Here is a 14,816-nt window from a genome sequence, read left to right on the forward strand (position 1 = left end):
ATTCTCTAAACAATGAATAACCATTTGAGCACAATCAATCGCATAATTCTCCAGTAATCAGTAACTGCGTATAGAAGGAGTTGTTGGTTGTGGGCCGGGGGAGTGCCATATAGGCGAGAGACGAAATTCACGTTATATGATTTACCAAGAGATGTTATGAGGAAGTAACATGATAAATAACCATTTGAGCATAAAAAATAGCTTTATTTTCCAATAGCCAGTAATTCAGTGTTACAAGTAGGGGGGCGTTGGCAACCATGGGGGCTGTTATAGAGGCTGGAGACTACACATATCACGGCATTCTGCTAGGCCAAAGGAAGACTTTTAGCAAAGAAAAAAAAAAAAAAAAAAAAAAAATTTGGCAAAAATCAGCTCGACAAACTGGAGCCTACCCTCAATACGGAACAGTATTAAGTATTTACTTAGACCACCATTCCCAGTGGCTTTTGAGATTTTGACATATTGCTGTCAGTATTCATATGCTTGTTGAAGAATCTTATATAGTTGATGTTTTCTGATCCTTCTCATTCTTGGGTACAACCTTTGCAAGTTCTTGTCTTTTTTCTTTTTTTTTTGATTAAGTTGCTATATTGATTCATTTTTTTACTGCTACGGCTTTTTGAAATATCTTATCAGCCTAAGCTTCAGGAACTTTATATAAAGGAGGCACTTTTGGTGAAATCATAACTAACATTCATATTACTGTCTTTATTACTGTGTTTCCAACATAAATGTAACAGTTACAGTATTGTTAATATAAAATATACAAAATGAGTACACATTAATAACAATTATGGAAGGAAGGAAGTCAAAGTGAAGATATGTATCTTTGATATGGCAGCTAAATACAACTATGGTATTACTTGAGTTAAAGACTAATGCTGTTTTAAGACTATAAATGAAGAAAGTGCTATAGCTTATTGCTTGTGCTATGCCATCTAAGAATTCAGTCTTAAGTTACTTTGGACACAAAACTTAACAAAACTCTTAACAGTGATATCAGTCGCGGAAAGTGACGTGAGTGTTGCTCACAGCACATTCCTGTTACAAATTGGAACAATTTAAAATTACAAAAATAAAATGAACAACATTATGGAATGATTAGGAATGCATTCTTAGGAATGAATAGATTTTTTGCCCATTTGACTTATAAATTGCAAGTACTTGGCTTATTCTATACCGTACTGGTTAGTGCAACTGAAAGCCAAAGGGAATTCACAGCTTTCAATGAAACTTACAGTTGTCATACATTGTTAAAGTTAATGCATCTCAGTGTTTTAAAAGCCATGCAGTTTAAAACAAATGAAAGTGGTTGGGATAAGAAATTTAATAAAATATTCAAAATGTGAATATACTAATTATGCTTCTAAAGGCAAAAATAGTAATAAAATGGTAATTGGATGCAGAATGGTATTAAAAATATATAAATTCATGGAAAATCAGCTTATACTGGATTACCGGTAGTACTTGCAATTAAGGAAAAACGTGAAAAGCCTTTTGAAGAATATATGTGGCATTTGAATACGTACTAATGCAATTGTTAGTTTTCAATAGCCTGTAACTACTATTACATCATATCTGGTAAAAGGATTTCACCAGTTCTGGGTAACATTTCTAGGTTTGTAGAGTTGGCCCCAAAAGATTTTATCTTAAACATGAGATGAAATTTGGAGCAGGATTGATTTAATGAATGATATTGGCCAGTTAGGTAGGAAGAGACCCAATGAAACAGGTAAAAGTAAAATGACAGAAAATAATCAAGCTGAGCTGAATGAATGCTGTAAGCCACCATTAGTACTACTGCATATAATGTGATTCCACACTGAGCAGATCGTACATTGTACCTTAATTTTGGGTTCATCTTTACATGCTTATGTTTCAATCTTGAAAGATAGCTCTCCATATTTTTAGTCTTATTTCACTGCTAATATGTTTCTCATTACAAAGCATTATCTCTTGTTATATAACAAGTTTTTACTTTCATTTGTCCCAGCCAGGGAATGGCTACATTCTTGAAGAAACTTCCTACCAAGTACATATTATATTTATGTTTTTCCCCACAATCTTTTTCCTAATAAGCATCTGTATTTTCATAACTGGATATATGATGCATTTAATATTCCATACGTAATTGGCACGAATAACAGGCATGGTCTGTACCTTAACAGAAAAACTATTGCATATCCATAACTTTCATATAAGCTTTAAAGAAATGTAACAAACAATTTCCATGATATATATTTTCAGAACTAAACTTATCACACAAAGTTTTGAATTTACTTTGACAGTTACCTAAATGTCTGTATACGTAATGTAAATTTAAAAGTGATGAGTTAATCTTCCACATACTTGACCTACAGCATGGTAACAACAAAAAAGTAAAGAAATTATGATCCTTTTTGCCATTTACAATTGGCAATACCAGTTACAGCAGAATTTACACCTAAAGATTGCTTATATAAACAATTTTGTTACAAGCTATTGAAAACAATACAGCACTTTCAACAAGATGATAGCAAATGCTGCGCAGTTCTCACCTTGCTAAGAAATAATGAAAGAACAAACACTTTAGTACTCATAATAAATGAGTCTGTTCCTATGAAATACATAATAAAGCTCTAAACGCTTAGATTGGAAACCACAATGCAACTTAAAATATTTACAAAACTATAATTACTGTATGTTTTTTTCCAATATCTTTAACATAAAGACTCTAAGGTATCTTTAACAATCAAGAAGGAAGAACTGAAGGAGAGTGCTTTCCCATTTTGAGTGTGAATTTGCAAAGTTTGGCACAGCATTTCTTTATATGGCACCAATTTAAGAAATCAAATAAATAAGTAACAACTGTTCCTGTCTATGTAAAATCATCTACTATACTATGACTGTACTACTTGTTGCTGTGACCCCGAGTAGAATATTAACATATTTACAAACAGAGAACTTCAGATTCACTTGAAAAGAGTTTCCAAATAATTTGACATGCTTTTCTTTGGAAAACTGAAACAGAATAAGTCAGTGATAAGGAACCTCTGTTACAACACTGGTCTGGAGTCATCACAGCTAAACAATAAATCTTAGTACAGTAACTCGATAGTATTTGAGCTGCTTTTAAAACCATAAATATATTTATATATATTTCCCTATGTGCAATACATATATAGCATTATTTTACAAACTTTTGCAAATGTGAAATATTACACAAGAGAAAAAATAAAAATTCTTTTACAGGAGGGAGAAGTATGTGATATAATTACTGCATATCATTTATATATACGTACTGTATATGTACTGTATTGTGCTATTAATACCTTTGCATAGTATAACCCTTAGCAAGGTGCTTAGTTAACTAGGAGACAGCTTTCATATTGAAAAAAAAATATAGAAACACCTTTAAGCCTAAGATAAATAAGGCATATGGATCTGGAACAATAAATGCTTTTGTAAAATGTTTCATGATTCATATAAAAGTAAACCATCAACCCTGGAGAACTGCACTCTACAAATTTCAGTTTTACCAGAACAAATTTTCCTTCACAAAACAGTCAACTAATTGCACGTACAATAATTTTCTCATCAATTTACCATCTAACTTCTATAAAACTTGAGGACTTTGTCACTTTACAAGTACTTTTAGAAACTTCCTGCTTGCTCACTGCTGCTTAATGCAATTAAGCAATGACCAAAGGGAATTTGTAACTAGTAAGTACGTATCACACTGTCCTCTGTAATATTATATGTATATTCAGTGACAGTCCGTGGTATGAAAACTTTACTCTTATCTCTTGTTAATCTAAGTAAGTATCTCAGCTTTAAGCAGTTTTCTTTTCCTTGGGAGGGAATTTTTTTATACGGGAAGCAAGGCCTGAAAACAACGTACATTACAGTAAACTGGGATAAGTTCAACATGCATAATTTTCACATTAGCTCCTAAATCAGAAAAAATAAAATAATTCTGCAGGTTTCTGCTCATGAAAAAATAAAGTACTTAACAGAAACATATGAACTTCATAAAAAAAACCATAACTATTATGGTTTATGTGTACAAAATGTTTCTTAGCCCAAGGTTAATTCCTTAAGGGAATCCCTTCAAAGAATGAAAATAACATCACAAGAAGAAAAAGTTTTTTTAAAAATGCAAAACTTTTTTCATATCTATCAAAATCAACAGGAAACCTGCTATCCACGTTGGCCATTACATGAATCACATTAGCTTTCTTGCTAAGGGCTTTTGCCGAGATATGAAATGCAATTATGTGCTCCTAATAAACTTCGCTACCAATTATATACAAGAAATTAATTGTTTCATTAAATTATATTAATGAGCAATAACAGCTAATCATATCTATCAAGCATAAGTTCATAAACTGTAAAAAAAAGAAAAAGAAAAATATATATAAGGCCACAGTCAGCAAGACTTTTCATGTGAAAATTGTAATATAATGCTTTGGCAACAGACAAAATGGTGAATGACCATAGTCTAAGCAGTTTTTTACTTCATTTTATAAATCCTCAATACTTAAAACTATTTTGTAAATATATAAAAAAAGGTGAATAGTCATGATAACTGTGTCTCTTCATGAAAGTAATAGCCTCTACAACATTATTAATTAAGCTAGTTAGAATATACTGAGAAAAAATTAAAAACAGAAATTTCCATGTTATCATTGATCAGGCGCAAAATAATATCTACTTGCATTTAACATCAAACCTGTTATGGAATGATGATTATGGTTAAATATGAAGTACTGTTGGGCATTTTCCAACCTGACAAAACAAAGTACAAAAGATGTTGGCTTGCTAGCAAGCTTGAGTTTTTTGTTTTTATAAAATCTTATTATTACATTGCATTAAAGCTGTGCCTGAAATAAGTATGAGGTAAACTAAGGTTCTACTGAGGCTTAAATGGAAAAGAATTGTTTTAGGACATCGGTTTAATGGTATTTATTATGCACATGATTATTTATGAGTAGTTTTCTGACCTTTTTATGCAAGCAAGTGCTTATGTACGTAATTCAAATGGACCCAAAAATTCAGGTTAAAAGAATTATTTTAAAGGTAAACTTCCTGATGTTTCAATTTCAGTTTTCAGTTGCTGAATTCTATAAACAGCTGAAAATGTTATTATGTATTACTACAGAATTTGCGTCATAGGATTTTCTGTAAAATGAAGGTGAATATTGTCTATTACGTACTATCAAATTATTGAATATTTTGTGACGAACTGAAAAGGTATTAATAATACTTGCATTATTGGTTTAACATTGAACCAACAAAACAAAACAAATTTTCAATGGGTCAAAATCAGTAATGTAGTTGAATTAGGTATTACAGCCATTAGTACTTCTGCCCGTGAGGCCTGTGCTTAATACTCAAGATTCTCTGCTTGGTGATGTAATATTATAGTATCTAGAATCTAGAAAAAGTAGCATCCTAAAACATTCCTTTCCAATACCTACCTCATATAACCCTTATTTACTACTGGCAAGTAATTTTTTACCACCTTGAAATTTATGGTAATTACAAATAAAAAAAATGTGAACACAATATTTCTTAAAAGCTTAATTGTAACTGACTGGAATGATATTCATAAAAAAATATAAAAATATGGTTCTGTACTCAGAACTCTTCAGACATGAATTAAGAAAATAACTTGGCTGACTCAAAAACTCACATTCTCATTTATCCCTCTGTATTGGGAAAGAATCACAAAATTACACAGTAAATTATCAAAATCTGTAATTCTGAACAGCATTCCTATTAAATATGTACAAATATATTTTATCAATAAAAAAATTACAGAATGTGTACTTCAAACATTCAAATGAACTATTTTCCTGTACGTTATATCACAAAGAGGTGTGGCAGATTAGTGAAATAGTATTCACTTTAATACAAAACTGGGCAAACTCCCTTACAGTAATCACTGTTCATTAACAAGACTTTTAATTATAATGGATCTTGATAATAATAATAATAATAATAATAAAATATTACACTATCACTTAATTGGAAGCTTCGTGTAGAACTGATATGCAATAAAAAGATGACTACCAAAATTGTCATAATGTATTCACTCATCTACAGTATTCAAAGAGCTCAGGATAATGAAGCCAAAATATTGGCAAGAGAATAAGATTTTGTAAATGGATATTACACTGCTTAGAACGATTCCTTTTACATAGAGCAATTTACTACTTTATATATAGGCAAAGCTTTATTTTTTTACTAGCGAATACAGACAGTTTTGGAACCATCAGGAGATTTTGATTGGAGAACCATACATCTAGCAATAAGAGTATAAAACATGCACGAGCATCAGGTATGTACATTTGCAATTTCTGCATTAAATCTCTAAAGGTGAATATGGCAAGATAAGTTGGTGCAGATTCAAAATCTATAGACTACTATTAAAATATATCAATACTGTATAAATCTGTCCACCACAAAGAATATGAAGAAATTTTAGCTCATAAACATAGCTTTTTGTAAGCAGAGTAAAGTCCTAGACATACTGTAAAAGAAATGAGAGAGAGCTGATAATCCTAATATTGTAAAGTGTCTTATATCATAAGTAAATAAACATTTTTCTTACGTTGTGGGAACATAACTTTAATTGAGACTTGTAATGTGAGGGAAAAATACTTACACTATACATATATATGCCATGTGATATATGTACTGTACAGAGGACTACAGTATTTTGAGAGTAGAGCAAAATGAAATTTCTGAAAGTCAACTTTTATATAAGACTATAAAAGTTTAATGAAAGAAGTTTACAAAACCATATACCACACCTTTTACCTCTCCAAAGGTAAATATTTTTCTTTCTTTATAACTTTCTATGCAATAATTATTCATCTCCAAATGGTTGAGCATTGTCGACCAGACAACATAGTAACAAACAACCTTTGGAAACTGAGCTGAGTACTTCTTACATATGTAGATGTTACAGGCAGTTAGGAGAATGTTAAATTAAGCAAAAGAATAAACTCTCCAACCTCTACTTGTCCTATGAAATATTTTATTCTAAATAGGTGAAAGCCCAAAACACATACACAACTTATAGACCAAATGCCTCAATGAAGTCACTCCAAATCACAATACATATTTCCTAAATCTGCATCAGACTATAATGAATAGTATTACTGAAATACAACTGTATACTTAAGCAAATCAGTTCTTATGATGTCTATTGCATTTCATAGCTTAAAAATATATAATGAATTCTACTTCTATAACATGTAGAAGCAAGAATCGAGGCCTAAATCAGGGCAATTCTGAGGCTAAGTGACGACTCTTTCTTATTTTTAGTTTTCCATGAATGAAAATTATTGAGGTGGCTTTGTCTCTCTGCCTGCAATTTTTCTGTCTAAACTCAGAAGTTAAAAACTATGCACTGAGGCTAGAGGGCTGCAAATTGATATGTTGATCATCCACCCTCCAATCATCAAACATACCAAATTGCAGCCCTCTACCCACAGTAGCTTTTACGTTATTGAAGGTTAAAGTTAGCCATGACTGTGTGTCTGGCACTGCAACAACACAGGCCACCATGGCTGGCTGAGAGTTTTATACAGCATTATGTCCCTTTTTAAAATTTAATGTCAATGCTACATTTGTAAATTTCTTGCTGCACTTTTGGAAATGGACCTTAGAAAAATTCTGCTGCATAGCTGCAACAGTAAGCAATGAATTCTGCTAAGGGTGATCCAATAGTTTTCCTTAAAAAATATTTATACAATAAACTGAGAGAATCAGTTTAGTCAATAACTCCATATCTACAACTGCTATTTTCAACATAACATTTTTCAGAAAGTACTCATCACATTTTCTATTTTCAAGAGGTGAAGTATGGATTGGGTACAGAGAGTCCTTAAAAAAGATTGAAAAGGTTGTAAAACCAGAGAAGAAAGAACCTTTAAATTAAAACTATAGTGTAAGATATATCAAGTTTCTTAACAAACATATATATGTATAACAAAATATTTATCTTGGTGAGGATTCAATACTAATCACTATTTTATCAATATCACAATAGTAGGATTTCAACTACAGTATGAACAGTATTAGAAAGAAATTTATATTTTTCAGGTAGCTGAGGAAAATATTCAAAAGATAAATTTGAAATAGAAATCCTCTCAACATAGCATAAATATACTGGGTAAAAAATATAATAATAGGGAAGGTGTAACTTAGTGAAATAACGTTTTTATAGACAACCGATATACAGAATTCCAATTCACTTCCAAAATATAGTGTATTTTGACAAAAAGTCTTCTTTTATAGCAAAAAAAAAAAAAACTTGCCATCTCTGAGAAGAAATGGGAAAAAGTTTGAGAGAAATAAAACAACAGGATTTCAACAATAACAGAAGAGAATATTGATAAAAAAAATACATGAATATCAATAATAAATAACTGGCAGGACACACAATAAAATAACTTTTAACATCTTGAACATGACAATTAAACATAGGCAAAACTTACGTTATATTTGGCACAATAAAAATCTTAAATGTTTGGCCACTGATTGCATATCAACCAAATGGGTAATCTCTAGATTTCGCAATTAATCACAAGCGCACAAAAATATACAGCATTCAAATCACCTCATGTTAATAATGAAAGACAATGTTGTAATGACACAGAACAGAGAAATGATTTGGCAAAGAACATACGAAGCAGCTAGCACAGGGTTTATAGGGATTTCCTCTACTCCTACATAATAAGTAGTGCTCATTATAATATGATATGGCAGCTGTTTCCTTACCTTGATATGGCAACAATGATATTATACAAGTCATGATATGCTTCATTATTTTTCTTCATCTGTAACACGATAAAACTCTTCTTTCAAATTCACACTTTTTTACCAATTATAAAAACATACTTGGGCAAAGCATAAATTAAACCTCTGTTATATTTTACAATTCTCATAATGTTAAGCCACATGCTGTTTGGTATGTTTTCATTCTAATTCCATTAATATTACTAAAATTAACAGCAATAATTTGTTTGGTGAAGCACTAATGCATATTAAAATAAATATCTGGATATATGTTTCTAAACTTGAATATTTTGTGGAATTTTTTCTTCTGCACATTTCTACGAACATAATGCTAAGATCTCTCATGAAAAAAAAATGACACCACACAATGATGATTCTAAGTTTAAGGGTATTGTTGGTTGTCACAGGTGAGATTATGATATTCATATTCCAAAGGTTAAGAGTAATAATTCATTAAAACACTGCTGATATCAAAGCATAAAATTTAAGCAAAACTCAGCATTTATCACAAGTGCTCAAGAACAATAACAACCAATTATTTTAATATATCATACTCTTTTTTTTTTTTTTTGGTACATAAATAGAGACCCAATAAATCAGTGAAAGCAACAAATGCAGGGTACTAGTTGATATCTTTAACCTGTCTGTATCTTACAGAATACATTATAACAGTACTGTATAGTACTTGTAGATCTGGTCATTATTTCAAAATATACTGCAATCACTATTTAACCCTATGAGAGCCTATCCCCTGATTATATAAAATCTGTCATTTTGAGCACACTGATATGGCTTCTTTGTTTCTATAAACGAACAAAATAGTAGTAGTATGATGCATCAGTTCAGGTGATATGTAAATGGAAACTTAATGCACATCCTACTCCAGATCTAAAATGGATTACATTCTCAATTAATTTCTAATCCATATAAGAATGCAATATGTGAAGTGTAGTCCAAATTATGCAGCAGTGCAATACCATCACTAAAATTCAATAACTAACACTGTACTAGAAGACACAACTGCCTTCTACATACAAACTACATGTGGTGCCAGCAGACATCAAAAAGCACTTCATTATTAGTAATATGTGGAATATTATTATTTTCTTTCATAGGATTTGTTTCACAGCATCACTGATAAAATGTGTGAATGTAAGGAGCAAAGAGTCATTGGCAAAGGAACACTCAATTCTAATGGCACAACCCATTTTGGGCTTAAATACTGCAATTCATACACCATGCATACAATTAAAATGAATCTAAGATGGATACAAATTGCAAATAAAAACCCACAGGAATTTAAAATTTTCACAAATTTAAATATTCTCATTTAAGGTCACACACTCACTGTTGTTGCGGTGGCCGTCTTGGCTCTTGTGCTCATCTGACTTCTCTTAACCGGTGGAGCAACAGAGACATTGTTATTGTTCACTTTTTCTCTTGGTTCTTCACTAGTTTCAGTGCCCTTGTCATTGCCCTCAGAACTAACTTCACTTTCTGGAGAATGAGACAGACTCTTACATGCTGCAATGGAATTTAAAAATTAAAAATTCATTGTTCATAATTTTTATTCATTTATTTTTTATTCTTACTGTGTATCTCAATCATTCTATTCAACTTGGTGGTATTTATAGTAGGGTTCAGGGTTGAACCCTACCTCCTTAGGAGTCCATCACTTTTTTCACTATAATATTATTATGATTATTATTACATATTATTATTATTATTATTATTATTATTATTATTATTATTATGCAGTTCAACAAGGCCTCTGAGTTAAAACTCCTTTCTCAGAGGGCTTGCCAAAAGAGTTTATTTCTAATATTGGAACTTGGCTGTTTTTTAATATACCCTATTTCAACCATGTATTTAAACATTCAATGACTGGATAAACTGTTCATAGGGAGTGGTTAGTGTGGATTACTATTTGTCAAAAATCCATTATGAGGTGAAATGAGAAAGATGAATCTAAAAAGGGACTATGTTAAAGTCTAATGGCAATTCAGCTATTTCCTGTATTGTTCAGACTCGGTGCAAGTTAGTGGTGGGGTGGGAGGTGAGCACTTTGTGTTAAAAACAATTTAATCTTGAAAATAATTTTGTTTAGTCCAATGCCATCCCTTGACATGTAACAGAAGTAATATAAGTAGGAAGGGCTTCCAGTTAAAAGTATGGAAATTTAAACAAGGGCACTAAGGTATGCAATGTCACCAAATAGTAGAAATCTTATTGATAAAAAACATTGCATTCTTGTCCTCTCATAAGGCTTTACAAGAACCACAAATATGTTATAATAGGGTCTTCTTCAATTAATTTATGATAAGTGTCAAATCACTAGAATTAACAAGGTAAGAGCAGCGACAGCATTACTCCCAGAATCGATTATATTTCCACATTTGGGGAAGATAGCCTCCAATAAAATTTGAAATTTCCAAGCAAAATAACCAACACATTACTGTACAGAAACCAGTTATATGGACTTAAGCCTGGTGGATGTAGCAGTTCTGTAAGCACAAATATGATTTGAAATGGCTTAGAGGGGCACAACAATCAATGAGAACTTTCTGACTATAATCAAATGATGCAATATCTATGCAATTTTAACACCCTTTTCGAAAAAAAAGTTTTTAATGCTACTGTACTATTTGCAGTAAACAGTAATCAAAGCCCCCACTTTTATTACTGATAGAATTCAATGCAACTTACAACCAATTCAATGTTACATTTCATACAACCATAGCTAGAATGTAATTTAGGCTTTTATTACACTAAGGCATTCTCTTCCTTACCTCACACTCTTCACAATAAACAAGAGGAATAAGAAAGTTCATACCTGAACTTGTAGCAGCTTCTTCTTTAATATGTATGTTTTCTGTAGCTGATTCACCTTCATCATGAGCTTCCTGTTCAACAGTCTCTTGTTTAGCTGCAACACCATTTGTTCCAGTAGTAGTTGGAACGTCAGTTACCGCCTCATTTTGTTTAGCGCCCTTCTTTCCTAGAGCTACTATAGCATTTGCTGCCCTGAAAGGTTGGAGATGATGTTACTAAGGTTTAAGGAAACAAAACTTATCTAGGATATTTAAGTCTGATAAACCACTAGTAAACATCATAAGATAATCCTTAACAATTATGATAAACCAATCTACACAGAAAGATTTTTCAGGAATTAACAAGTATTTTAGATATTCAACTCTTTCTCAAAAAAACACTGTAATTAAGGCATTTATATTCAGTACTGTACTGTCGGCCAAAAAACTCGTGGCAGAGTTTCATAATTTTTCGTTCACCTGCCTGACGCACGATTCATGCCTTATTTATCTATTTTTCTTTTCAAAGATGGATGAAATCATGTGTAATGACATTAAAAACAGTCACTGATATCTTTTAGAACATTATGTTATGTTATTGTGTAAAACTATTTTCCATATAGCAAAATTGACGTGAACGAAACGAAGTGATAAAAAACGTCATATCACAACCATAGATATGCATTACCAAATAGATAGGAGACACCTATCACTAGTAGTATCACATAAACATAGTCCTTAAATTATCATTTCAATATTAAGTTGAAGGTAGTTGAACTATTCCATTTGTTAAATTTTACAGAAAACATTGGAATCTCAACAAAATGCTATCAATTTAAAAACAAAAAGAAAAAAAAACCGATATCTTAACAATGTGAACTAGGCGACCTCACTCTATTGCTTTTGATGTTATGTGCACGGGTATCTAATGTCAATGTGTTTCATTTATCGGTCTAAGACAAACATCCTTCGATGAGCGAGAGAATTATTGCACTGCATTCGGTGCAAGTTTCTGTTGGAGAGATATCAAGAAAGCTTAATAAACCGGAGAGAATCATACATAGATGAATAAAATTGTTTAAAGGACGGCAAAGTTTAGAACATGGGCCTAGAGGTGGAATACCTCGAAGCACCACATGAGAGCAAGACAATACAGTAAATGTTGCTGAGCAACATTCATTTGTGAACTTTGAATTCTAGTGCCTCGTCACGACATTGCTGAACCAGGGATCATAACTAGCTTTACGCTTATGACTGGTGTCTGATGAATACTTTAGATGGAGAGGAAGAGATTTTTAAATCTACACTTGAAGTCTGATAGTTGTCTAATGAATAAGCAAACTTATCTTTGATGGATGAGAGATTTCAGTTAGGCTTACTTTTTTTCTTTTTTTTATCGGTGGCCAGTGATTACCACGGATAGGGAGGGACACGGTTTCAATGATGCATGCATTTTTTTTTCTTCAAAACCTAAAGAATACATTTTATTGGGAGATACTTTACTACATCGGCCTAACTCCTTCCATCACTCCTATAAGCCACCTCCGCTCCGCTCTCTTCTACATCTCAGCGACTAGATCCGACTTCTCACTACGAACTCCACCTCGTGAAAGCATCACTAATGATAACGGTTATTTTAAAATTCCCCGCACCGACAACGGAGCCTTAAATACATGTTTGTAAAACATTTTCTGTTCAAAGAAACTTTATCTTTCTTTATTCCACAAAATGTGTGCATACCCTCGTGACACCCTGTAGCCGTCAAAGAGCAACCCTTGATTAAAGCAGTAGGTTTTTCTTGAGAGAAAAAAACAAAAAAAACATGAAATAGACTTAAACGAGAACGTCACCTTTCCTATTTCTTATTCTTTCAGCTGCTTATAATATGCTTATGTAAGTAGGTCTAGTAGTTATACATGTGAACTAATTTGAATTAATTTCTATTTAAAAGAAATGAATAGCTACAGAAAGATCATCCTAAGAAGCTTTAAGGAAAGTAAGACCTTTCTTAATGTATTCGTCAGTTTTGACTCCCACAGCTTTCCAAGGTGTCCAAATGAAACACAGGATGATATGCAAGGAATTCGATAAAATAAGAAAGAATTATATTCGTTTGATTTTTTTATAATTGCTTTTTGACTTTGAATAGCTAGGTCTGAGTTAATTATGTTAAGCACTTATTAAAAGGATAAGAAGAAAGGCGAACATGGCTAATAAAAAACAAGAATAACGGGAATAGTCAAATAAAGCAGATATATATATATATATATATATATATATATATATATATATATATATATATATATATAATATTATATATATATATTGTCGATTTAAATATTCATTAATATTACGTATTCCAGAGAGAGTATGCTGCTGAAAATAGACCTAGCTTATCATGTGGGAAAATCAGAAGTCCAATTTAGGCCCACTAAACGTGTCATGCAAATTATTTTATTGATCAAAGGACAAAATTAGTTTAACTAAACATCGTTTTTCAAAGAATGTTAACGCCTTGATGTATTATTTATCGGCTCTAGGAGACGAAATGACAACACTTCAGTGCAGTACGATATGTTGAGTCAAGACTCGAGCGGCAGCAAAGCCAACTTCAAAATCTTCGGAATGCTGTTACGAAGCTAGAGTTGAAAATAAAATTAGAAATCGTGGACGGTGGACCCATCGGTATATATTTTCCTTACTTTGCAAAATAATTATCTTTCATACGTTGAATAAGTCTACTCAGTTCTAATGTCATTTATTTCAAGTATAGCACCTTTGAAAGGAAATTTTATTTATTGTTAAGTAAATATTCTGGCACCTGCATATGGCAATATTTCCATAACGAACAATGAATTAAGAAACTACGCCAATTCTTTGTTGGCCGTCTGTACATACTAAACTTTTTGTACTTGAAAAATAGCACTAGCTCCTGAATAGAGGATCAAACGTTTAACTTAAAAATACTAATATCTTGTAATACCACCAAAGATATGTTTCTATTAATTACTACTACCTCCAAAAGGGAGAATTCAGGATGAATATTACCCAATTTTCATTTCAAGATCATGTTGCAAACAAATACTATCCTTTCATATATGTACACTTCTGCCTGTTAATTCACCATAAATTGTGTGTACCCATGAGAGTTACTGAAGTGAAAGCTAAAAACAATGGTGAGCGAGCAGAGTTTTCTTTTAATCAAGTACATGATTT

At 31.8% G+C, this 14,816-nt stretch overlaps 1 protein-coding gene across 5 annotated transcripts in view; it reads right to left on the bottom strand.

The window, feature by feature from the left end:
* Window positions 1-693: 693 nt before the first annotated feature.
* Window positions 694-14,816, bottom strand: part of LOC135225843 (modifier of mdg4-like) — a 61,784-nt gene continuing 47,661 nt past the window's right edge. For 4 of the 5 annotated variants that reach the window (XM_064265383.1, XM_064265380.1, XM_064265381.1 and 1 more), the window contains 2 exons: window positions 11,624-11,814; window positions 694-10,314 (listed from right to left, as the gene is read on the bottom strand). In XM_064265383.1, coding sequence (XP_064121453.1) covers window positions 10,127-10,314; window positions 11,624-11,814 — 379 coding nt within the window. In that variant the 3' untranslated portion in view covers window positions 694-10,126. The remainder of the gene's footprint in view (window positions 10,315-11,623; window positions 11,815-14,816) is intronic. The other variant, XM_064265384.1, reaches the window with a different exon arrangement.

The sequence above is a fragment of the Macrobrachium nipponense genome, chromosome 13 (assembly GCF_015104395.2).
Source record: "Macrobrachium nipponense isolate FS-2020 chromosome 13, ASM1510439v2, whole genome shotgun sequence".
In the NCBI taxonomy this organism is placed as follows: Eukaryota; Metazoa; Arthropoda; class Malacostraca; order Decapoda; family Palaemonidae; genus Macrobrachium; species Macrobrachium nipponense.